We start from the raw sequence: 27140 nt of genomic DNA, 5'->3' as shown, positions 1-27140 counted from the left end.
CGATTTTGTGTAACGAATGAATGTTTGTAGGGCGAGCGCAGCGAGGTCCTACAATTTGAATGAGTTACACAATAAGACATTTTCGAAACGTGTTGCATACATAATTTTTTCTAATTTTTTACCAAAAGCTGTGAAAACCATCTTTTAAAGTGATTTAACACAAATATTCACTTTCATAGCACCTTGTATAAACAGTGACAACGACATGTTATGATGGATGTCGCCCATATGTTTCTACGGAAATGCATAAAAACAGGGAGTGATGAAATGAACTTTTCATAACTAGTTACATAAAGCGATACTTTATGTAACTAGTTACATAAAGTAAAACGTTTTGTCACTCTAATCAGTTTTGAAAAGTGTCACTTTATATGCCAAAATTAGAAAAAATAACTTATAGTGCCACTTTAACGAGTTTTTTAAAATTTCTGTGGACAAGTGTCATTAGTTTTGGTCCAATATTAACGTCAAACAAAATTAAATGTTAAATCGAAAAATTCACTTTTTTCAAAATATCTCAAAAACGGAAAAACATTTTATATATTAAGGCCACGATTATGCAACTTTTCTCCCATTTAACCAAATTTGTATATTTAACCGTTTCCAAGATCCCCATAGTGGCCCTCCTTATCCTGGACACTTTGTATACGTCACGTGAATAAAAATTCAATTTTTAAGCGGGCAACATTGTAAAGGCAAAGTGGCACTGGTCAAAAACAGTCACGTGACCATAAAAAAGGTAATTTAAGTTGTGAAAATTTGTTAAATGAAATTTGGACAGTGGTAAAAGTTTAAATTGCATAATACATGTAACGTGGTGCCCGGAACTGTTGATGAAGCAGGATCGGGGTGCCTCCGACGCTTCTGTCAAGCGGACCTCTAAAGTTTGTAGTACCCGAGAGGGAGGACTGGGAATTCTCTCAAAATTCTATCCTCCCGTCGCATGGAGACGTCTGGTTTACAGATGGATCCAAAACCGTGACGGGGGCAGGAGCAGGTGTGTATGTTGCGACTTCGGGAACGAGGCTTAGCTTTCCTCTAGGCTGCCACTGTACCATCTTCCAAGCCGAGATCTTCGCGATCATCCGATGCGGAGAGTTCATTTTAAACTCACCGCTGCGCCGGAAGAATATATTTATTTGTACGGACAGCAAGGCAGCAATGGCTGCCTTAAAAGCTGATTCAACGACGTCTGCGCTAGTGCTGGAGTGTAAGAAAACACTCTTGTCACTCACGCGGATGGCCAAGGTACGTCTAACTTGGGTTTCAGGGCACTCCGGTGTTCGGGGAAACGAGGAGGCGAACAGTTTGGCCCTTCGTGGCTCCAAAGAGAGACCCGCAGGGCCCGAACCTATTGTAGGACTAGCCGGCGCGGTCGGATCCGCCATTGTGGACCGTATCTTCTGGCAAAGATCCGATATTGCTGGGGATGAGGCCGGAGGCATGCGGCAGTCGCGATGTCTCATGGGTTTCTTTCCAAGAAACAAGTCGAAGTCCCTGATGGAATTATCCAGAAAGGACCTCAATTGTGTGACAGGACTTCTCACGGGTCACTGTCAGATGAGAAGACACATGCACATTCTGGATCTGTCACAGGATCCGGTATGTCGCTTGTGTCTGGAAGACGAGGAAACTCCGATACACGTTCTCACACAGTACCCGGCACTTGCGACGATCAGAAAAACGCTTTGGGGTAAAAGTGTGATCAACCCCTTCGATATTCAAGGTACCCGGCCAAGGAGGCTCTGGGGCTTTGTTAGAGCCACCGAACTGGAGGGGTACTAGCTTGTGATGGGTCAGCGGCCTAAGTGTCTTCTCCGAAGGGAGCCCATCTAACAATATTACAATTTTTATTTCAGAATGAAATAAGATAAGAGACTACCGGCAACATGTTCCCTACCCAACGCAAACCGAGGTCAGCTAAAAACATCACCCCAACATCAAAGGAATTATGCCGGCTGTCCCTTCTTGTTAAATATCTCTTTTTTAGTTTGTCATTACCTAATTTAATTGACTGGTAGTTTTGACAAGCATGGTTGTTGTTCAGTTTGGACAAAAAAAGTTCCAAAAGTGATGTCCCACACATTCACCCATAGAGAGTATGCCGATATGATATTCGTGTATGGTTTCTGCAATAGTAGCGCAATGCGAGCTGTTGATTAATATCGACGTCGTTTTCCAAATCGAAGAGTTCGAAAACGACGATTTTCTAATCAAAAAGTTTTTCAAAAATTGTTTGCAAGGGTCCAGGAAACTGGAATGTTTCCAAGCGTAAGGATTGATTCTGGACGAAAGGAGGGTTTAGATGCTGAAATTGAAGAAAATGTTCTGGAAATAGCTGAAGAGAATCCTGGAGTTAGTACGAGGCGGATTAGTGTTGAACTTCAAATAACATCACATGTGGCCATTTGGAAGACGCTTAGAAAAAACGGTTTAAAGCCTTTCCACGTTCAACCAGTTCAAAGTCTTCAAGAAGGTGATTATGACTTAAGGGTTCAATTTTGTGAATGGATCCAACAAAATCGAGACCTCCACAGATACATTTTATTTACGGATGAAGGTCAGTTTACCCGCGATGGTAAACATGAACATCACAATAAACATCGGTGTTTCGATAAAAATTCTCATGCCACGTTTGAACGAAACTTTCAACATCGATTCAGTATTAACGTGTGGTGTGGAATACTCAACGACCAATTGTTTGATCCTTTTGTATTGGATGGACGTCTTACTTCATTTTAGTCGCAGGATGCGTTATTTCTTGGATAATCGTTTTCGTGATCGTTGGATTGGCCGAGGAGGACCTCCTCGCCATGCTTGGCCACCGAGATCACCAGACTTAAATATACTGGATTATTGCCTTTGGGGGTGGATGAAATCACTAGTATACGAAACAAGAGTAGAGACCGTGGAAGGACTCCGCAATCGAATTTTCAATTCCGCAAATATTATTAGAAACAATCCCCAAGAAATTCAGCGTACCACTCGACAGATTAACAAGCGAGCTGCAGCTTGTATTGAAGTTGGTGGAGGTATTTTCGAAAATATTCCAAATTAGTTTAGTTTTGTTGTTTAGACCACAATTATTTGTTTGTATTGATTTTAAAATGAAAAACAGTCACAAAAAAGAAAAAACCTAAGGACCAATTATTTCAGCAACGGTTAATATGGGTTCATTTATCTTATTTTAACCTCCTGAACGCATTCCTAAAATATTTCCCTTTCCTCTTTCTCTTCTCTAACTTTCCTTTATTTTTCGTAAAAAAAACGATCTACGCAAAATTAAAACAAGAATGACAAACAAAATTTAATAATAAAATAGGTTTGATATAATTCTGCTATTCACAATATACATTTAGAGAAAATACCTCGAAATATTTACGAAAAATGCGAGTAGAAAAGTATATTTTAGTGACTGAAGTGTGTACATCATTGTATAAAAATTACTAAATGTTAAGTGGACGAAGCTAGATAAGCCGTTAGAAAAATCACAAAGTTAAGGAAATAACACAATGTTGAGTTTACTAAATAGAAAGTTAAGGCATGATTTACAATAGTGACGTGGCAATGGAAAGAATTCAGAGATTCAACTTACCTGTTATAATAAAAATTCAAATATACAAATTATGCTCACAAAATATGTACATGTACTTACAATTGTGACCTAAATAAATTTATACAATTTCTTTACCCCGGTTAGAAAACGCGAAAAAAAAAAGTCCTCATTAAGGCAGATTAAGTGTTTCACAAAGGTACCACAAAATTTATCAAATCAAATCTATACCTTTTTAGTAACTTAACAGGGACATTGAAAAACTAGGCCCTAAACTTACGTTGAAAATAAATAATAATAAGTCACAAATTGCATATATCACTACAGATTACTGGACTGTATGAGCGATGAAACCTTTCGTTGTTTTTTGAGTCCATTTAATGTCTGGTCACGTGGCTATTTGACTGCAAAAGAAAAAATATATAAACATTCAGATTACAAATACGTTTTTAATATTATCGCATAATATACTGGGGGTTTCTTTGAACAAATGCATTTCTAAATATATCAAAACGTTATTTAAAACTTAATACTAATTAAACCTTCATTTCTTATTTCCGGTGTTTGAATTGATGCCAACATATTCCTTCATCACTCGTTTTTAGTGTTTCTTTATCCTGTAAACATAATCAGTTCAACAAAAGTTAAGGTAATACCTATTTATTTTGAAATGATTTAATATTATTATTCAACAATAAAATAAAACACATCACTACTTGACGGCTTCCTAAATTAAACCATTAAAAGCCCATACCAGCTAAAAGTAATAACAAATAGTATACTTGTAATTAATTGTTGAAGTCATTAAACAAACATTTTCAAAGTTTTAAATTATGTCTGCGTCTTTTTCCCGTCTAGAACCAGAAAGTCACACCAACAGGCTTACACCACAACTAGTTTGAGACCTGAAAAATAGTTATTTGTATACCTAGGCCGTGAAATGGTATTTTTTCGGCCGAAAGAAAGTTTGGCGTCCGAGGCCGTCTTACTGCCGAGGACAACAATCTTGAGGACGAAAAAATTATTTCACGGCCGAGGTGTACACAACATTTTTTGTTCAAACGATATTTAGTTAGAAATTCCTAATTTTTGATAAATAAAATGAGAAGGGTCTAGCAATCACGGTGAAGTTTATTGTTATGTTTGCTGGTTATGCATTGTTGATGTGACGTTAAATAATAAACTGACTCTTCTCAGAAATATTTTCAATTTTTTTAAAAAACGCGAAAATGAAATTGGTAGACGAAGATTGCTGTACTGGATGGGTGTACTGCTGTAATTGGTGCACACAGTGGTCACATAGAGAAGTCATAACCAGCAACTATAAGCGTAGACGGCGACATGGTGATTGTGAATTTACTTTTTCCCTGTATTTTTTTTTTCGGCCGTTGCTATTGACAACGTACTGTTTAACGGCCGCTAAACAGTACGTGAAGTGAGTGCTTCGCGTCCGTTTGAACAAAAATGTATTTTTTCGCCGATTGTCAGTAAACCTGTCATTTTAGTGCCTAACGACAGGCTGTAAATTACCACTTTTACTGCCTAGGCAGTAAAAATTTTTTACTGCCGCTAATCACACTTTTAAACTTTTAGATGTCAATTTTGGCTTATTTAAGATGTCTATTTAAGATCGTAATCATAGCAACCAAACAGGTATAATTATTGTTGTAGGTACATCATAGGTGGACAATTTTCATTATTAGAAATAGGAGAGGTGTATTCCTACTTAAATATAAAAAGTTAGTCTGATTGACAATAATCGGCGAAAAAATTATGTGTTTGACTCGGCGAAAATGCACATTTACTGCCTCATCTTTCTTCATGGCCTCGTCTTCGACTCGGCAATGAATAGCGCTGCGGCAGTAAATGTGCTACTTTTTCGCCTTGTAAAACAAATAACTATTTTCTACAAACATTCAATAATGATGCATTTTTCGGTTCCAAATCTCAATGAAAAGTTACCCTTTACTGAGGAGTTTACTTTATCGAATGATTGCTGCGCTCCACTTTGTGTCGCGCAGCAAACGTCATTCTCAGAGCAAAAAAGTCATGGTTTGCGCGCTTAATACATAAATAACTATAAAATCTTAAAATCCATTATGGTTTTCGACTTCATTTTTTATTTATCATAACCTATATCTGTCTGCAACGGTTTTCAAGATATTGACGTTTGAAAATTAATATTTTTAGGTTTTGGAAAAATTGGGTGTCAAAGCTCCTAATAAAGCAAAACAAAATGAAAAGGATATAAACAACTTTTGACAAATTCAAATTTTTTTAGACAAGTCTATTTATTCAAATATTGATATTACGGTTGAAGTTTTTAATTTATAGCTGTGATTTATACTCTTAGCTAATTCGTGCGCGGTGTTTTTATAGTGTTTTCTCTCGTTTGTGCAATTTTTGCACAATAGGTTTTTTTAGTTTCCTTCTTTAGCTTTTGGCTGGGTTTTACAAAGAATTTTGTCACTATGGGCAAGACGGGATGTGCCATAAAGGGGTGCAGCCCTTCAAAACATTCCCGACGATTTCGTTTTCCTAACCCGGAAAAAGACAGTGTTACCTTTTCACTGTGGAAACAATTTTTAGGACGATTTATTTTACTTCTTATAGTTAATAATAATTTATAGCAGGTAAGATCTCAAGTAAAGTTTATTTTTAGTCGTTACAATGTTAAGGTAGTAAGAGGATTACTATAAGAGGTTTTCAAGGAGACAAAGAGAAAATAGGTTTAATGATTTGTAGAACTCAATATAGCTTCTTAGTTTATGACGATTATTTTGGTAAGTTTAGTGGAAAACTAATGTATTCTTTTGTATAGTGTAAGTGTTTAAGTGCGTTTAAACAGCACTATGACTTCAAAGTTAATAAATGTATTATGTATCTGTTTTATAACCCTAGTTTTGCACTATACCTAGGTACTACTAATAGTAGTACTTAATAGAAATAATGTAAAAAGTATGTGTATGTATGTTTTATGTATAAAGTATAGCTTTATGATCTATTCTTAACTATACAGGATAATTCAAATTCGACCCTCACCATTAAGATCTCAGAAACCATAAGAGATACGAGTAAGTTTAAATTGGGGCAAAGTTGAGCAATTTAAAGCTCAACCAGATGCTGTTTTAAAAATTTCGATTTTTCGAGTACTTTCGAAGATATCCGAAAAAAACTGAAAATTTGATTTTATGTTTTTATTTATTTCTAACCTTATTTGAAGAGATATCCCAAAACTAAAAGCATCTTTTCATTGCAACTTTTTCCTAGCTATTCGATGATGGATTCAAATTTGCCACACGACGTTTCGTTTTTTGTCAGTCATCATCAACTTTCTTTTTTCTTATGGGCGCCATATTGGATTTTTAGCCCATCAAATAGTACGTTTTATTCTGATTTTAGCGATGTATAATAATGTTACGGTCTGGGCCTACTATGCTCGATACTCCATGAAACCGATGCGCCGCAATATCTGGCCGGGCGCGTATTAAAGTAGGCCACAGAAGGAAGCGCCATACCTGGAAGAATCGAGGCAAATCGCGAAGCGTTTCGCGGTCATTCTAGAACGTGGTTTGCGAATATAAAAGAAGCGGCGTCGACGGCGGCGAGAGAGTAGGAGTAGTGTAGTAGTGAATTTGGGAACGCGGTAAAGTTTAAATAGCGGAGTAATTGTGGAATTGTAATAGTGTTTTTAGTAGCTGTGTTAATTATTGTACGGAGTGTTTTAAAGTGTAAATAAAGTTATTAATTGTTGAGTTAAATTGACTTTGTGTAAGCTCACGGGAAAATCGTAACAATAACTTATGATTTGCTTGATAAATGACAAAATAATTCAATAAAAACTATTTTTACTTTAGTTATTGCTTTTGAGTTAATGGGCCGTTTTATAAAATGTCATTATTTGACAGTACTTGTCAAACACGATAATTCGGACGATCATTAGAGCAAGTCAGTCATAGTTAAAAATGTATCTAGAAAAGAAACCCCCGCAGGAAATGTTATTATTATACAAGCATTGCTGAACTATTTAGGTTAATCGGAAAAAGAGATTTGTTATCATTATCTCTAACTTAAACAGCACATTTATGTTTCCAAGAGAAAGATCATCATTTTAGGAACTAAATTTTTTGCCAAATTTTAATTTTTTATAATGTTGAGTGCAAGTTTATAGTTATTTAAATAGCAAGTGACTTAAACCATTTTTTAATTATTCATATTTATTCGACTGAATAAACCGGTTTAAGTCAGGTGTTTTATACAGTTTTTTATTAAATTTCAACATCTTCGAAAAATAAAATGACAGTTCTATTAAATTTGCACCGCGCCCCGTAGATGTGACATTTATGTTTGTTTGTTTACATCTGGAAATAGGCGAATGTCATTCAGAGTGATTTAATAGTTATTTATACAGCAAGTGACTTAAACCATTTTTTATTCACGAAAAGAACAATTAAGCTCTTCGAGTGTATAAACCGGTTTAAGTCACGTGTACACCTTTGTGACTAAGTATGTTCAGGCCAATTGCGTGTGACAAGTACTACCAAGTAATCTTCATAAAACGTCTCATTAACTCAAAGCTAACTAAGGTAAAATTAGTTTTTATTGATTTATTTTGTTATTTATGAAGCAAATCATAAGTTATTATACATCACTAAAATCAGAATAAAACGTACTATTTGGTGGGCTAAAAATCCAATATGACGCCCATAAGAAAAAAGAAAGTTGATGATGACTGACAAAAAACGAAACGTCGTGTGGCAAATTTGAATCCATCATCGAATAGCTAGGAAAAAGTGGCAATGAAAAGATGTTTTTAGTTTTCGGATATCTCTTCAAATAAGGTTAGAAATAAATAAAAACCAAAAATCAAATTTTCAGTTTTTTTCGAATATCTTCGGAACTACTCGGAAAATAAAAATTTTTAAAACAGCATTTGGTTGAGCTTTAAATTGCGCAACTTTGCCCCAATTTAAACTTTCTCGTATCTCTTATGGTTTCTGAGATCCCAATGGTGAGGGTCGAATTTGAATTACCCTGTATAGTCTTGGGTTTAGTAAGTTGGTGCAAAAACTTACTAACCAAAAGCTTATTATTTTTGTAGAGTATGTGTTTTGTATGTTCATTTCCTTAAAATATATATAATATATTTTTTCTAATTTTGGCATATAAAGTGACACTTTTCAAAACTGATTAGAGTGACAAAACGTTTTACTTTTCGTAACTTGTTACAAGGTGCTATGAAAGTGAATATTTGTGATAAATCACTTTAAAAGATGGTTTTTACCGCTTTTTGGTCAAAATTAGAAAAAATTATGTATGCAACACGTTTCGAAAATGTCTTATTGTGTAACTCATTCAAATTGTAGGACCTCGTTGCGCTCGCCCTAGAAACATTCATTCGTTACACAAAATCGATCTTTTCGTAACTGGTTACATAAATAGCTATTGTATGCACTGGACTTTGTTTTATTTACCTGTTTCTTGAACCAAAATCATGAAATAAGGACTTAATTTAATTCAAAAAGCCCGCCAATACCAGTTTGTCGAAGTATACCAACAGATGGCGCTTTTAAAAATCTGTCAGGACAATAAAGACGTGAAAATGACATCTGACGACCATCAAATGTGAACATGTGGCGACCCCTGTGACTCGAAAGAATTCATACATACTGTTCTCGCGGACTGAGTTTACCCGTGCGTCATCTCCCTATGATTTAGAAGTAGACATGCATTATTGACTTAACTTAACTGTAAGTACTTTCATAATATTATTATTAATATTTTTATTTTTTTATGTGGCTGTCACGATCTAACCAAAATTGTCACAATTTCTAACTAACCTGTTTTGAAAAAAAAGTGGGAGTGGTTATTATGGTTTTTATTTAGCCATTTAGTTTTTCCTAAATTCGGAATTACTTACTATTACAGTATTTTTTTAGAAAATGCCTGGAAAAATTCTCCACAGACAAGCCCAGCAGTTAAGAATTGTAGACCTTTGTGAATATTTTGAATTGGAAAAAACCAATGGATGACCTTTAGAAGCTTTATCATCTGTTCAGGAAGAAAATAAGAAATTTTAAGACCTTACATATTCTTACTGATGTATTTTTTTTTTGATACTAGAAGGTTGCAGCTGCTTTGAAAATTTCCCGCAAAACTGTTTATTCGATTCGGAAAAAGCAAGCAAGTAATCTTATGATTTCCTCACCTAGAAAACGTAAATCGAGATGTTATCGACGGGCCAAGACCACTGATTTATCTGAAAGCATTAAAATGAATGTTCGAAATACATTATATGATATGTACAACGATAGTATGTTAATAATAGTAAAATATATCTACTTTTGTAAGAAACATCTATTAACATTTCATTGTTTCCAGAGACTGAGATTTTTGGGTTGCATTATAGATTTTTCATAAAAATTTCTTGAAACATTAATAATAAAGTCAGAAAAAATAAAATAAGCGTCTAAAATGTTTTCCAGCGGGTTTAAAATAAAATAAGTGGATTGCAACCTGAAAATGAGATATGAGATACTACAGCATCACTCAGAATGTCTTACTGAATTTTTAATTTGTTGTATTTATTTTAGTATGTAACTATCCAGAACCTAAATCAAGAGCTTAAAGTTAAAGAAATACTACATATTGGTGATACATCTCTGCGAATTTTGGTAAATAAATTACGGTCAAGATATTTTTGATTTGCTTTGGTATAAGGTTGTTTTAGTGCAAATTTGCAGCCAAAGATCTCTACTTTGTGACTGACAATACACGCAAAATTTTAAACGCGACGAAGCTTTAGACACTCCCTTTTCTATAATATGAACACAACAGGTTTGTTGACGAAAACTTGATTTGATTCATATGATTATAAATGACGTAGCCCTCGTGACGCACGGGTAAACTCACTCCGCGAGAACAGTACACTGCTTCACCGTGTTAACACGGAGATTAACATCTATCTAGTTGTGTTAATCTATGCTCCTAATCTAAATGAGATAGAGCAAAATAGCTTGCATGTCCCTATCTTAACTTTTTGAGTACTATCATTTGGTTGACAGCCAGAAGTTGACACCTACTGCCAGTAAAACCGGAGGCGCAAAAATTGAGCATGCTGACTTTACTATATGTTACCAAATTTTCAAAACTTACCTATCGGTAGTTTATCTTATATCGATCGATGTCTTTCGTCGTGAGACACCCTGTACAGGTTTTTTTTTGTTTGTACCAATTAGTTTTAATAAACAAATTCAATCACTGTGTTTCAGAAACGTAATCCAATCATTTATAATATGAAATGGAATACGTTGTCTTAAATTACTTTTCGCGCGTCACTTTTTCTAGCCTAACACCCAGTGTATTATGCTAATAACTTCACACAATCCTAGTGGTTAAAATCAATCTGGTTAATCATTCAAAAAAATTAATAAAAAGCCAGGGTTAAACGCGTCAAACATAACAAAACACGCTTGATTTACTTGAATAGTTCAATCAGAAAAACAACGACGTGGTCGAATAACCGTACTCCTCAGAATCTTCCAGAAGCTTTTCTCTACCCTCGGGCAAAGCAAAGTTAGGGAGATCCTCGATTTTTAACGACTGGGAACGTCTGAGATAGTTTCAGAATAAATATACAGGATGTTTCATAATATTCAGGATATGGCAGCTCGTCCAAAAATATAAAAATGAGTTTCTATTAGTTTACCCTCTAAAAATGGTGCCTTTTAGAGCTACAGCGTGTTACAATTGGTAAAAAAATTCGTTTTGGAGCACAAGATGGAGCACCGTCCAAAATGGTCCCTGCACGAACCTCGAGGGTCCAAACCAATTGCGCGCTTTTGCAAACGGAGAACAGCCAGAAACAGGTTGGCCGAGCAATTTCCCCAAAAAGCAATGCCGTACCTCAAGTGAGATTCCACAAGTGAAAAGTATACACTCTTATCAACCCGAGATTTTAACATTTTTCTTGTGCTTCTAACAGCATAGCAAGAAGCAGCCAGTTCACCTTTTAATTGCAAAACATGCTGGTCAGATTTAAGTCCCTCATCCAACCCCAGTCCCAAATAACTTCGCCGATTCCAAGCTCGCAATTGTTGTGTTATCAAATAAGGCATTTAAAGTTTATTATGTTAGTTTTCCCCAGATTTAAAGTAAGGGAATTAGTCGAACACAACAACTTGACTGCAGCCAGGTCTCTTAGCACCATTTCTTCCAACACTAGAGGATTTCTGTGGCGCCACACAATCGCAGTGTCATCTGCAAAAGATATACATCTTCCTTCTTCACTTCCTTTTGTATGTCAATGATTTACCCGACACCAAAAACAAGATTGGACCCAAAATCGATCCCAGCAACAAGCTCTCCTCTACCAGACTCCTCATCCTGAAATCTGACACCCTGTGATCGTCCAGACAAATTTGATCTGAACCAGTCCAAAATAAAACCCCTGAAACCGCACCTCTCGAGCTTCACAAGTAAGGCCAAATGGGAAACACAGTTGAAGGCTTTAGTGAAGTCAACAAGGACAGCTGACGCCACCTCACCCTCATTTATACCCACATACAGGACCCCAAACATAGCATCCCCCGTGCCCAAGCCCGACTGACAACCAAATTGTGTCGGAGAAAGGACTCCATGCTTCTCCAAGAAACCGTTGATCTTTTTCTTCATAATTTTCTCAATAATCTTGCCCATCGTGGGCAGCAAAGAAATCGGCCTATAACTAGAAGCCAAGTCTCTATCACCACCCTTAAATAATGGTAGTACTTTGCAGACTTCAAAAAAGAAGAAAAGTAACCGCAAACAATCGATTCGTTAGGAAGATCCTCGTAGGTTTTGACAGATAGTCGGTCCCAGCCCACTGCACTCTTATTTTTTATTTCAGCACAAGTGGTTTGGAATAAGTCCGCCGAAGGATCGCGACAATAATTATAACATTCACTGAGTTGGCATTGCTCGGAGCAATGGAGCAGTAAAAGGTATTGAGTGTCTCAGCAGTCAAATCGACCCTCGAGCATACTCCCTCATGTTCTCCCCTAAACTGATTAATAATAGACCATATTTCCATTTGCTTATTGCTAGCCCTATCAATCTATTGCTGTATACAAAAAAATGGTTAGTTATAAAGTATTTTTTAAGTTTGTGTAGACATCTCATATTATTAGAGGACGTCGTTAGTTCTTTGGTAGTCCAAGGCTGCTTTTGTATTTTACAGCCCTCAGGGGAAAGGATCTGTTAAAAATAGATTGAAGCGTTGTATGGAAGTTAAGGAACAAGCTATTGCCATGAATGGCAGTCCATTCCACGCTGAATTGGTAAAATTCGTTTTTGTGAACAAACATTGCAATTTCTTAATAGTTTTCCTCTTGGGCTTTGCAAGATTGAAATTAGAAAGCACGGTCTCATGGTCCGAGAGACCCGTATCTTTAACAATACAAACAACCGAACTATCGCAGAAGTTAGAACACACATAATCAATAATAGTCGACGTCAGCTTAGTCAGTCCCCTGTATAACTCCTGACATGCATTGCAAAGCCATTAGACAGCAGCAGAACCTTAATGTGCTGCACCGACCACAAACTGGCATCAGTATAATCTATATTCCAATCTCCGCACAATATTACACTAGAATTTAATGGTAATTTGTTTAAAAAAATTTCCATTCTATCAAAAAAGATATCGCAATCAAACGATGGAGAACTATACGCGCATAAAAGGCAGAGGCTAAGAGGATACATTATACAGGGTGAACCATAAGTAATGGGACATAGAGCTACAGCATATTCCTGACATCAAAATAATACGGTTTAGCTAAATTAGATACAGGGTGTGAAAGTTGAAATTTTATTCTTCATTTTTTATCGATCATCAAGGTCTTTTCATATAAATAACTGAAAATTTGTTTAATGTGGTTTTGACCGCCGGTAAATACGATTTAATCTATTTTGCAGTAGCTAATAGGGGGCGCTACCTGTAACCATTTCAGCTGCTTAAAAAGACTTAAACTTTTTTTTACCCAACTGAAACGAACATACGACTTCAAAATATGATTCTAATATGTTTTCTATGTAAAAAAGGTATACTAGTTTTAGATCTTAAAAGTTGACCGTTTTCGAGATATTTAATGTATGTAATATTGCAATCATATTTTGAAATTAACTTAATTCTTAATTAATTTGTCCGATTCAGAGCTGAAAAGGTTATAGGTAACGCCCCCTATTAGCTACTGCAAAATAGATGAAAGCATCGTATTTACCGGCTGTCAAAACCCCCTTAACTTATATCAAAAGACCTAGATGATATGATTAAAAATCAAGAACAAAATTTCAACTTTCACACCCTGAATCTTTCTTAATATTAACATTCGGTATAGGACAATAGGTATATTATATACATTAGGTACAAGGACAAGCTAAATCGTATTATTTTGATGTCAGGAATATGTTGCAGCTATTCGCCATATTACTTATGGTCCACCCTGTATAGTATATGACCAACGAATCAATCTTTATATACCATGTATTCTCAGTAGCATTTAGAGGTCTATGAAAGATTCAAAATGGTCCAGAGGCAGTGTTGCCAAGTCAAAATAATTAATGGCGGTAGAATAATCGGTCAAAAACGGTAGATAAAGTTAAAGTCTAAAAAAGACCCAAATGGGTCTAGTTCTAGTCATGTGTGCAAAATAAGTTCTACCAAAATTCTTAAGTGTGCAAGATCTGTGAAACTAAGGTGTTTGGAAAACCCATAAAAATTCTCGTAAAGAAACCACGTAACCGCTTGACCTAAAGCATGTCACTTCAACTTAACTCAACATGTCCAAAAGGTACGTTAAAGCCAGAATTGCTAACTAGACCTAAGTCTGTGGAACCGAACCGTACCTAGCTGAGAAATTGTCTATGATTTTGGAACCTGAATAAATGTTTGATCCGCGGTTGGTGGTTGTGTCATTTAGGGTATAGCGCTTGCCCCTCGAACCCCAAAAATAGGCTTGTAAGACCCAAAAATTGGAATAAGGCATTTTTGGGCCATTACATTTGGTGTCAGGTGTGGGGTTGTTAAAACTATCCTAGCGGAAACAAAGGGTATAAGGGGCAAGTTATACTTGGATTAAAAGGAAAAAAAAATCCAAAAGCTATCCCTAAACATGGAGAGAAGAGGTAGAGGAGCAGAACAACATGCCAACCGAGTTGACCACGAGTTACCATATCCTCAAGCCCTGCGCGCATATATTATGAAACACCCTGTAGTGTGTACACTGAGATTCTTATATTTAGAGAGCTCACCACTTACCTACTAAGTTCTCTTCCGGCAATCAGACCCGTTCTTGATCTGGAACGTTGGAGTTGTGCTCTTCTTTCGGCTTTAAATTAATTAAAGAAAAAACCGTTAAAATATTTGGTCACTGGTGTATAAATAAAATGTTTCAATTTAGTAGTCTGAGACACTTTTCATACCTTCGAATATAATTTCCACTTCCTCGTATTCTTGTTGTTAGACAATAGTTATTTTAAGAATTATAAAATTTGATAACTTAGAGAACTAACTCACCTCCTAACGGACGATTTCCTCGTTTTCGCTTCTCATTTCTAGCAAAAGCATTTCCACTGGATAGCGCTTCCAATAAGCTGAAATAACCGGCAATTAAACATTCCCCAATTCAAATAAAAATAATATAAAACGAACCTATCCATTACACCTTCTTGGTTTTGTGTGGGATTCATATCGATTAGCTTCCGCTTGCTCTTTTCCGCCCTTTCTTGTTCCTGCTTCTGTTTTGCCAAACGCATCTTTTCCCTCTTTTCTTCCATATCCCGCTCTTTCTGATTGTCAGCTTTAGCTTGCTGTAAATAATCCAATTTAAGTCACGCTACATCAACAAAAATCGGATCTACTCACAATAAAACTATCCTTAAACGTTTTCAAATCCGTAAAAAATTCTTCCAGAGTGTACTTTTGTTTGTCGAAAGCGTAATACTCGGCCAGTTCCGTGTACAGTAACTCCATTTTTTTAAACATCTCTTGCATCACGTCGCACTGTTCTCGAGCTTCTTTGGAGAATTTCTAAATGTGGTTCAGTCAAGGAAAAAAGTATTGAAAAAGTGTATTATTTATTTTATGCCAATAACAAGCAACTTGCAGCTATTATTGCAAAGCTTGAAAAATAAGAAGGGATTCGACAACAAGACAAAGAAGAACAAGAAAGGATTCGACCACAAGACAAGGAACAACAAGATATAGAAATGCGTCAAGAAGACAGAGAGCGGCAAGGAAAGCGTAACGTAGAAATATTGGACGTTCTAGAGGGGAACAAGACAGAGATCCAAGAGTATATAGCCCGTCTCAAAAAGATGGAGTATGATGATCAGGTAAATTTAAATGATGTACGGGAGGACATTAATAAAATTCAGAATGATGTCCAGATAAAGCTACGCCATTTAGAACGAGAAAACTGCCAGCAGAAGAGCTCTCTCAAAATTTACAAGAGTTTGAAGCCGAAATTCGTCGCCTTGTGCATCTGGCTTACCCAGCCGTCCCGGAGGAAATCCAAGAAAAAATTGTGGCACAAAATTTTGTAGAAGGGATTCGAGATCCGGAGATAAAGAAAATGCTGAAATTACTGGTTTGAGCGCTGGAATTTGAAGCTGCGTGCAATGACTTAAAGCCAAAGACCAGGGCCGTGACTATTCAAGAGGAGAGAGTACCGCCAGCCGATCATGTTGCTACATCAATAAATGAAATTAAATCAATGGTCGGCCAATTAGTGCAACAAATGGCAACATCAGGAAATGATCAGTTCACACAGTTAGAACGATCACGCCCGATCACGACAGTGGAGTGTTATAGATGCGGACGTACGGGACACATTAAACGAGATTGTCGAGTAAGGACACCGTCACGCTCTCCAACGAGTGACGTACAATAATCCAGAAGGGACCAGGAAAAACTCCAGCAGTATAATTTCAACATCAAGCATCGACCCGGAAAGCTGCATAATAACGCAGATTCTCTATCAAGAAGACTTTGCGCCGAAGAATGCAAACATTGCCAGAAAGCGGAACAACGTGAAGGAGATGTGTCCGTCATAATGGTTCAGCTGAAAACCGATAATAAATGTCCCGATGAAATTAGGAAAAATCAACTAGAAGACAGCGACATAGGCCCATTGTTGTTGAGAAAGGAACAAAGCGAGCCCAGTCCAATATGACAAGAAATCTCTAGTAAAGGCCTGACGTTCAAAGCACTTTGTAAGAGAGTAAAGTGTTCAGTTATGAGGAAACACTCGACTTCATCCTATCCATATAGCAAGAGATTAGGTGGAGAGGTAGAACAACCAATCAAAAAGTACTTACGAGAATGAATACTCGCTCCAACCTAGTCAACATGATTAAAATACGAAAAACAGCCTACCTCAGACACATAATGCGCCATCGGGAATATAGCCAGATCCAACTAATTACAGAAGGCAAGTTTGAGGGAAAGCGAAGTATGGGAAGAAAGAAGAAATCATTGTTAAGAAACATGAGATAATCAGCACTAAGCCCAAAACAAAGACCAATTTGTCATATTGGTTGCTAACCTCAAACGAGACGGCACTTAGGAGGGGAGGATAGCTAAGGAACTTTAGGAGAATTCAAAGAAATGATAAAGAAAAGGCTAATAAGTGCCCATCAAACGCAACAATTCAAGCAATTGACTTTTGGAAAGTATAAAATGCGAAGTAGATGTGTATCTTGGAGGAACCACACCGTAAGTAGTCTTTACAGCTTTATGGAGCCAAATTTGACAGTTGGAACGTTAAGAAACACTTTAATAATTTGCTTGCGTCACGGAACAGCTGTCATAACTGTCAAAACTCACTCAACAATCACCTGAAAGTATAAAATGTTTCAAAAATGCTGCAATTGCATCGCGACAATACGCATTGCAAGTTCCACAGAAAAGACGTTTTTCTCGTGAAGTGTTTTCCAGGTTAGCTAGGAGACTACTGGAAACTGGTAATGTGCAGACCGTTCAAAGACCTGTACGAGTTACCGTACAGGTACCTACACCGTAGAAAATATTACTAACGTGTTGGCCTATGTTCAATATGATCCCACCTTAAGTACCAGAAAAAATTCCGAAGACTTGGGAGTTCCAAAAACAATTGTTCACGACATTCTGCAAAATAAAAAAATGCACCCCTACCACATTGTTCTACATCAGGCATTAACTGACACTGATTATGACTGTAGACTAAACTATTATCATTGGCTTTTAAATATGATTCGGGAAAATCCAAATGTTCTATCACGTGTATTATGGACGGACGAATCCACTTTCAGTAGCGCAAGGGGTGTAAAACATGCATTACTGGTCCGAGAATAACCCACATTGAATGCGGCAAGTCGAACATTAAAATCGTTGAAGATTAAACGTATGGTGTGGAATCGTGGAAGGAAAAATTGAATTGAAGAAAACTGATAATGGAGAGAGGTTTTTGGAATTTTTAAACGTTTCCCTTCCACCACTTTTGGATAACGTGCCTTTGGAAACAAGAAGAAATATGTGGTTCCAACTTGATGGATGTCCGGCGAATTGTGACCGAAACGTTCGTCAGCATTTAGGCGAGCAATATTCAAATCGTGTTATTGGAAGAGGAAGTTTGTTTGGTCGCGCGCGTTAGCCAGATCTTACATGTTTAGATTTTTATCTTTGGGGTAGATTAAAAGACATTATTTTTCAAAGGAAACCGACAACTAAAGAAAATATGATACTACAGAATACGAACTGCCGTTCGAACCCTGTCCAGGACTGAAATTGGAGCAGTAGTTTATTCTACAGTACGTCTAATTAAGTGTATCGACAAAAATGGTAAACATTTTGAACATTTGTGAGTATTTTTTGGCTAACTTTGTTTGGGCAATTAAAGGTCGAGTTAAAGGTATCAGATTTTTTGAGTTTTTCCTCTTTTATTTGAAATCGGGTGGAGATATCGTAATACGGTTTCCACAAAAAATTGACATAACTTCAAGTTCTTTTTGTTTCCGCAAAATAAAACGGATTGTTCCATTTAATTTAAAAAAAAACAAAAAAATGTGTATCCTCTGCAGAAAACGCCCTCTAGTGTATTTTCTGTAAAACTAAACGGTACAAAAAAGTATGTCTTTTGAAAAACATTAAAATGCCCTTTCAAACTAGACCAAAAGTATTCGAATCGGTTAAATAGTTCAGAAGATATTAAAAGTTAAATATAAGAAATTGCATTGACCTGTCTCTCTCTTATTATGACATTTACGAAAAAATGTCATAGAACAAAACGATGCGATGTTACCCAAGTTATTAAATGACGTTTTTAGATTTATAGCTCATCGCATGATTTTCCGAGATACAATAAGTTTAGGGTTTCTTACTTAACTTATGGTTCAAACTAATTTCCAGCCATTTCCTGGGCTAACTTTAATTGTAAGATTTTTCCAACAAGACCTTATCGTTGTTGAGATATAGCCGCTCTGTACCCTTAACCGGACACCTTGTATGTATAAGAAATAAATAATTACAAAATTGATGTAAAATCGGGGTTTTGACGATGAAAAAAAAACATCTGGCAACGCGGCGCGTTAAACGCCAATGACGTAAAACGGTTTCATTAGGGCCGACGCGACGACTGTCTAATCGTTTTCACGGTGATCACATTCCATTTAAGTGTATGAAACTTATGTTAATGTTATTGTGAATCAGTTAATTCCTTGTTGTTGGGCCTAAATAAATAAATTAATTAATTAATAAAAACTGCCGATAAGATTACTAGTCAGCAAAAAAGGATACATCCATAACCTCAACAAATGTATCGTCATCACTCTGAGGTATGCGATTATTCTCCAAGTCGGTTTTCAAGTTTTTCAAGTTATTGTCCATTTGTTTCAGTGTTTTTTGTATAGTGTCCAATGACACACGACTCGCTCTGCAAATGTTCGTTGTTTATTTCGTTAGTTAGAGCTCGAATCAGATGAGAAAAGGCCACCGCATCATCAATGACGCAGTTTTTAAAACTATTTCTTTCTCCTTCTACAGTTGCCGTCGCATTAGATATAATCAGAGGCGTCCTATTAAAATATTCCCGAAAATATATTGTTAAGCGGTCAAAAAGCCACTTGGCAACGTAGTACGGTTTTTACTTGGACACAATTAAAACAGATGCGGCAGCGGCCAGGGACATTTGGACCTTTTTATATGCTTTTACTAGCCGGCACTCTAAACGGTGTTGCCAAGTTTAAAAAAATGTAGTGGCGGACAGGGAGACTTAGGGGGTTAGGTTAGGTTCCGTTTTAGTCTGGTGTTTTGGTTGTATTGTTGATGGTCGCAGTTGAAGTTCACATAGTGTTATGAATAAAAAACGTTATTTTGTCAAAATGTCTTTCAAAAAGGTTGGAAAGAAAGGTGTTATCATATACAGCCAAGGCCGTGAAATCGTCAGTAACGTCTTACAATTTATGAAGAAAGAAGCAGAAGGAGTTTCCATTCCTTTGAAAAACTTGTTGTCTTTTATTTTCTTTATTAAAAACGACGAAAATGTTTCATTTTACTGATAAAATAATAGCACGCCACTGACTGGCTGCAACAACTTGGAAAGTAACGAGAGCAGCAATATTTAAAGCGAGACGTACAGAGATCGTGACATCATCGTTTGATGACGCCTGTGGCCTTTTCTTAGCTGATTCGAGCTCTACCAATAAAATCTCGGCGTTGAAAATTACCGGTCAATATGGGGCATCTCGTCGTAAAAATTGATCAGATCCGGCCATTTAGTTTCGACAGTTTCCGCTATGTAGTGCAATAAAGTTTGTTTGTTTTCAGCGTCTTTTGTACCCGTAAGCTAAAAAACAGTGCATCGTATACAGGGTGTCCCACGACGAAAGACCTCGATTGATATTGGAAAAAGTATAAATAGGAGAGTTTTGAAAATTTGGTAGGATACTGATGTGGGCATGCCCAATCCAACTAAAATATTTTCAAGATGGTTGCACTTCCGCTTATACCGGAAGTCGATCACAACTTTCTTATTTTAAATAGAACACCCTATATATTATTACATATTTGGATTCCTCACAAAATTCTAACCAACTTTTGTATAGAATGCCCTATGTCTATCTCTAGCCGTTTTCGAAATATTTGATGTTTTTCCAAAAAAGTGACAGTTGCAACGCTCAACATATTTTTGTACTATGTTAAAACCGTATTTCATTTTGCAATGAAACTTTGGGTTATTGTAAATGAAGGATCGTTTTATTAAACTGAGGGTGCGTAATGACTCATTTGTATACAGGGTCGTCAAAAAAAATCATAAACTTGCCACTAAAAAAAATGAAAAATCTCAAGTTTTTTAAATAGAAACCCACATTTTGTATGACGGAATCATTTTGAGCATTAAAAATTACTATACGTTTCAATTTACTTGCTTATACCTAAATCCAACCCATTTCGTTTTATTTGAGAATAAACATTTTTTTATTATGCTGCACGGTTGGGATTATGTGGTTTTCTAGTTGGTCATGCTTTTGACACACGGTGATATGGGAGACCTGCAGTGCATGTTAATAACACTAGTTTTGAGTGTTTTGACAACTGCAAATATACCGTCGCGGTTACGTTATTCAAACCAAGATTACTTAAATCTGTTTATTATTTACGGAGAATGTGATAAAGTTGTGAGTAGAACATGTGAGGTATTTGCCGCTCGTTATCCAGAAAAACCAAAGCCATCACGAAAAGCTGTCAAGCAAATAATTGAAAATTTTAAGAATACGGGATCTGTGAAGATAAAAGCTATTAAAACAAAACCAATCCTTAATAATACCAATGTAGAAATTGCAATTTTGGGCTATTTTGTTGCAAATCCAACTTTGTCAATAACACCCTTTTTCATTTAAATTAGTGCAACATGCAACCCTTAAAAGAGGTTGCCTTTCCGAAGAGAGTGGTTTTTAGTGAGTTTTTGCTGACTAGTCACTATGAAGATGAATTGTTTTTGAATAATATTAGTTAGTTGGAGCGACTAGGCCAAATTCACTAAAAATGGAATGTTCAATAGACATAATTCACACTACTGGTGTGACATAAATCCACACGTAATTAGAGAGAGAAATTTTCAAGAAATCTGTTTTAATGTTTATTGTGCTGTGAGGAATGACCAAATTGTTATGATACGTTTTTATGAAGAAAATTTAAACGGTATATCGACGATGTTAAACGACAAATTGTGAAGTACTGAAACTTAATTTAATGCTATGTTTTTATTGTAGGTGATCGATATCTAGCTATAATTCAAGATTTAGAAAGGGAATACTTGGATAATTTACCTACTTCTGTCTAGCCGACAGAAGACGGGTAATTTATCAGCATGATGGCGCACCTCCTCATAATGGTCATATTGTCAATAATTTTCTACAAGCTACGTTTGACGACCGGTGGATTGCTAACAACGGACCGTTTCAATGGCCACCCCGCTCGCCAGACATGTCAGTTTTAGATTATTTTGTATGGGGGGCTGTGGGGAAAGATGAAGTTTACAATCTTCCTTTAACAACAAAGGAAAATTGTATTGAAAGAGTGAGAAACGCGTTTCGTGGTTTAAGCCCAAACGCAATAAGAGCAGCAACCCATGAGCAGCTGATCCTAAGGTGCGCAAAGTGTCACGAAGCTGAAGGTCGAAATTTCGAACATTTGTTAAATTAATTATTAATATAAGTACAAAAATATGTTGAGCAATGCAACTATAACTTTTTTGGAAAAACATCAAATATTTCGAAAACGGCTAGAGATAGGAATTGTACACAAAAGTTGGTTAGAAATTGCAGTTTCTACATTTGTATTATTAAGAATTGGTTTTGTTTTAATAGCTTTTATCTTCACATATCCCGTATTCTTAAAATTTTCAATTATTTGCTTGACAGCTTTTCGTGATGGCTTTGGTTTTTCTGGATAACGAGCGGCAAATACTTCACATGTTCTACTCACAACTTTATCACATTCTCCGTAAATAATAAACAGATTTAAGTAATCTTGGTTTGAATAACGTAACCGCTACGGCATATTTGCAGTTGTCAAAACACTCAAAACTAGTGTTATTAACATGCCCTGCAGGTCTCCAATATCACCGTGTGTCAAAAGCATGGCCAACTAGAGTACCAGCTAATCCCAACCATGCAGCCGAGCATGCAGCCTAATAAAAAAATGTTTATTCTCAAATAAAACGAAATGGGTTGGATTTAGGTATAGGCAAGTAAATTGAAACTTATAGTAATTTTTAATGCTCAAAATGATTCCGTCATAAAAAATGGGGGTTTCCATTTAAAAAACTTGAGATTTTTCATTTTTTTTAGTGGCAAGTTTATGATTTTTTTTTGACGACCCTGTATACAAATGAGTCGTTACGCACCCTCAGTTTAATAAAACGATCCTTTATTTACAATAACCCAAAGTTTCATTGCAAAATGAAATACGGTTTTAACATAGTACAAAAATATGTTGAGCGTTGCAACTGTCACTTTTTTGGAAAAACATCAAATATTTCGAAAACGGCTAGAGATAGACATAGGGCATTCTATACAAAAGTTGGTCAGAATTTTGTGAGGAATCCAAATATGTAATAATATATAGGGTGTTCTATTTAAAATAAGAAAGTTGTGATCGACTTCCGGTATAAGCGGAAGTGCAACCATCTTGAAAATATTTTAGTTGGATTGGGCATGCCCACATCAGTATCCTACCAAATTTTCAAAACTCTCCTAGTTATACTTTTTCCAATATCAATCGAGGTCTTTCGTCGTGGGACACCCTGTATAGTATGTTCAAGATTCGATTCTCTATACAGAGATCTCGCTTCCCGTAAGAGCTACTTACTGCAAAGGTTAAATGGGGAAAGTTTTAGAGAATTTAATAGGCAATTCAACACCGTTTTAAAAAAATTTAATTTTTGCTTCGTTTTTTAATTATTTTCGAAAAACCAAAAACGACCATTTTCAAAAAAGTGCTGTATTTTCGATAATTTAAAAATTTTTAAAATTTGGCTTGAACATTGTTAGAGCAACTTTTTAAGGACTATCTTTCTGTGTATTTCCTTTTCAGTTCCGACGTTTCGGTTTCGAGATACCATTATCAACCTCTTTTTTTTTTATGGACGCCATTTTGTTTTTTTATCTAGTTAAAAAGAGCACGTTTTTTACATTAAAATGATGTATTACATGTTACAAAAAAATGTACTTTTATGTTAAAAAAGCTAAAAAACAGTTGCCAAATGAAACGGACTTTCCAACGATATGGCAACATTGGTTGATCAGTTGAAGCGTTTGGCCGCTAGACGGCGTCAAAGTTGACTTATCAAAATTTGAACTAACTCCCTTATTTGGGACACTTTTTAGAAACTTTTATTTGTCAATGGATAGCCAATGAAATGGGCTTTCTAACGATATGGCACCATTGGTTGATTGGTTCCCTAGTTTGGCCGCTAGACGGCGTCCAAGTTGACTTAAAAAAATTTGAACTTTTTTGATACACTTTTGCATTCAATCCTTAATAGCTCCCTTATTTGGGACACTTTGTAGAAACTTTTATATTTCAATGGAAAGCCAATGAAACGGGCTTTCCAACGATATGACACCATTGGTTGATAGGTTGAACCGTTTGGCCGCTAGAGGGCGTCAAAGTTAATATAAAAATTTGAACTAACTCCAGGAGACCAGGATCCAGAATTTTCTAAATTTGTTGTATGGACTGATGAAAGCAGGATTACTAATTGTGGTGATTTTAATAAGCCCAACAGACATTTTTGGGCTGTAGAGAATCCCCATGAGATTGCTCAAAGACGGATGCAGACAAGATTTAGCTTAAATATTTGGTGTGAAATCATTGATATGCAAATAAAATATTACTTTTATAATAAAGTTGCGACTCAGTAACTGAGCAATGTTTATTATTTTAGGAAATCGTTTAATTTAAAGGGCCATTTACATTTGATTATAATCTTAATGGAAGGAGGTATTTGGATTTAATGAGAGTTGAAATCTTACCAGCTCGTCGAAAAATTGTGCCAAATGAAGCTGACATTAGAAAATTATGGTTGCAACAGGATGGCTGTCCTACGCATAACACAGCGCCCGTTATGGATTTTCTTAGAGAAAATTAAAACTAAACCCCCCCTTTGTGTACAAATTTTAAATGTTTTAAAATTAGCGAAAATACAGCACTTTTTTGAAAATAACTGTCGTTTTTGGTTTTTCGAAAATAATTCAAAAACGAAGCAAAAATTTAATATTTTTAAAACGGTGTTGGATTGCCTATTAAATTCTCTAAAACTTTCACCATTTAACCTTTGCAGTAGCTCTTACGGGAAGCGAGATCCCTGTATAGAGAATCGAATCTTGGACATACTGTAGACGCAATCAATGAAATTAGAAAATTTCATTCTCTTGAAGAACCAAGTATTAAATTGCCGGGTTTTCTGCCCTGCGGCGGATAAAGAAAAAACTTCTAAGACACCAAGCTTACGTCACTTGACTAACCTCATCAGAGTGCTAATTGTTTTTGATAGAAAAAGGAGGTCTCCAAATTGTGATAAAATAATAAGTATCTCTGAAGCGTCGTGATCCTATGTTAGTCTCATGTGTTTTTAGCAGTTTCCCTCCATTCCTCTCTATCTGACGTGCTTCTAATGCTGTCTTGGAAAGATTTTCCTGTAAACTGCTTCACCTGGTCCAGCCATCGTTTTTGAGAATGTCCTCTAGGTCGTGTTCCCTCTACCTTCCCCTAGACCATAAGTTTTTCGAGATTGCCATCTTTCCTCCTGCTGACATGTCCAAAATACTTGAGAATCAGTTGCTTGATTTTAGTTGACAATCTGACTTGGATGCTAAGTTCTTCGAGTATGGATACGTTAGTTCTGCGGTCTGTCCAGGGAATCCTCAGTAGTCTTCCCCAGACCCACATCTCAAACGTATCCAACTTGGCGATGTCTGCGGCTTTTAAGGTCCAGGATTCTGCTATGTATAGCGCAATTGGAAAAACTAGGGTGTTTAGTTTGCATTTTGTTGTGGTTGTTATATGCCGATCTTTCCAAATTTTGTTGAGTTTGGTCATGGCCGTTTTGGTAAGAGCTATCCTTTTGATTTCTTGACTTAATCCGCCATTTCTGCTGATGTGGGCACCTAGATAAGTTATTTCCTCCACGTTCTCGACATCTTTAATATTAGGCGTTTTCTCCATGCTGTGCGTGCGATCTATTAACATAAGTTTCGTTTTCTGACGGTTCAGTTGTAGACCGAACTCCAAGCTCACTCTCTCTACTCACTCAACTCATTCTTTCTAACTTTGTATCATTTTTAAACCAAAGATATTGTATACCGTGTTCATTGATTAGATTCAGTGTGTGATTGCAGGCTCTGGTGGATATAGTTATTATTCTAACAAGTGTAGAAAGTGCATGAGACTTGCCCGCACGCTCAAGACGAGCGTAGTGGCTTTAGCCGAGTCAGGTCATTCTGTGTGGAAAAGCACTTATTCCCACTCTCAAACGAGTGAAGAAAAATAAACTTTACTTAAAACTACAATTATATATCTTATGTTTTGCCTATACATTATGAATAAATAATACCTTCAAAACGGTGTAAGATATAGTGTTGATAACAGCCTGAGGGCATTATAAGCGGGCGTTATCATAACGCCCTGAAACCTTTTTTAATACTAGTAATGGCATTTTTATTCCTCCATGCTATAAAAACTTCGTATTTCCTATCCTAGGATGCTCTTGACTTTTTAGGTAATAAACCTTCGTTAGTTTTGCTGCATTTTCTTATATATTTTCTAAAATTTCGTCCAGATTTTGCAATTTTCACTAACTGACAGAACTATCAAAGTTACATCATTCAGGTAAAATAAACACTAAACAACTTACCGGTAACGGTATTCCTTAGTTTCCAATGCCAGAAAAAGTAAATAATTGCTGAATAAGGTGAAACATAAAACATTGTATGCACTGCAGGCGTTAGGGAGAGTATAATGTCCGAAAAATGGCCGAAACCTTCAGGACATTATGTTCTCTCTAACGACCTTGGTACATAAATAGGTATTTAGGCATCTATTTTATTATTTTACCAAAAAATGATCCAAATATCTGCTTAAGTGATCAAAATGAACACCAAATCCATTAAAATTACTTCTAGGAACCAAACGCTACGGTTTGGGTACTTGTTCCTTTGACGGCTTAATTTACGCTTGCGGAGGGCACGATGGTGTTTCCATACTCAGTTCAATGGAAAGTTTTGATCCATTGACTGGGATTTGGAACAGTTGTCCTGATATGAACTCTCAAAAGGATGATTGCAAAATTGCAGTTCTCGGTAAACTCGTTTTCCTAACATTTCAATTTTATTAGATATTTTATAACAGAATCCTTACAGATAGTTCTCTCTATGCTATTGGTGAATCTGACAAAACAACGGTTGAAAGGTTTGTTTATTTTTCTAAATATTTAGTATTGTTAATTAAAATGTGTTTAATGTAGATATGACCCTCGAGAAGGTAAATGGGATTCAGTGCCTTCAATGTCAA

General features: G+C 36.1%; 3 protein-coding genes across 4 annotated transcripts in view; all 3 read right to left on the bottom strand.

Moving 5' to 3' along the window:
- The window catches only part of LOC145725779 (phosphatidylethanolamine-binding protein homolog F40A3.3-like), a 276881-nt gene that overhangs the window by 189571 nt on the left and 60170 nt on the right, over positions 1 to 27140 (bottom strand). The window lies entirely within an intron of this gene.
- Positions 3283 to 20424, bottom strand: LOC145725778 (protein diaphanous-like). Of its 2 annotated transcripts, XM_081974627.1 has the most exons (8): positions 20294 to 20424; positions 19365 to 19500; positions 15456 to 15620; positions 15243 to 15400; positions 15108 to 15184; positions 14850 to 14919; positions 11035 to 11165; positions 3283 to 3957 (listed from the first exon to the last, which is right to left on the bottom strand). In XM_081974627.1, exons 1-7 carry the CDS (start codon positions 20308 to 20310, stop codon positions 11048 to 11050), a joined length of 741 nt encoding a protein of 246 aa, XP_081830753.1. In that variant the 5' UTR covers positions 20311 to 20424; the 3' UTR covers positions 3283 to 3957; positions 11035 to 11047. The 2 variants fall into 2 exon arrangements, with proteins under 2 accessions (XP_081830753.1, XP_081830754.1); XM_081974628.1 differs by lacking the exon at positions 11035 to 11165 and having other exon boundaries at positions 20294 to 20421.
- LOC145726074 (uncharacterized) lies at positions 25341 to 25796 on the bottom strand. Its single transcript, XM_081975017.1, has one exon. The coding sequence runs from the start codon at positions 25794 to 25796 to the stop codon at positions 25341 to 25343; it is 456 nt and encodes a 151-aa protein (XP_081831143.1).

Source organism: Ips typographus, linkage group LG3, assembly GCF_016097725.1.
Source record: "Ips typographus isolate SLU linkage group LG3, UJ_Ityp_2.0, whole genome shotgun sequence".
In the NCBI taxonomy this organism is placed as follows: domain Eukaryota; kingdom Metazoa; phylum Arthropoda; class Insecta; order Coleoptera; family Curculionidae; genus Ips; species Ips typographus.
The sequence above is the reverse complement of the archived record's forward strand: the minus strand, read 5'-3'. Positions and strand labels throughout refer to the sequence as shown.

Coding starts and splice junctions, on each gene's coding strand:
- LOC145726074 (XM_081975017.1), bottom strand. CDS start 25,796: ATGGAGAAAACGCCTAATATTAAAGATGTCGAGAACGTGGAGGAAATA.
- LOC145725778 (XM_081974627.1), bottom strand. Junction 15,401..15,455: donor CGTTTAAGGATAGTTTTATT/GTGAGTAGATCC, acceptor GATTATTTACAG/CAAGCTAAAGCTGACAATCA. Junction 11,166..14,849: donor GCCGGAAGAGAACTTAGTAG/GTAAGTGGTGAG, acceptor AAACTATCTCAG/ACGTTCCCAGTCGTTAAAAA.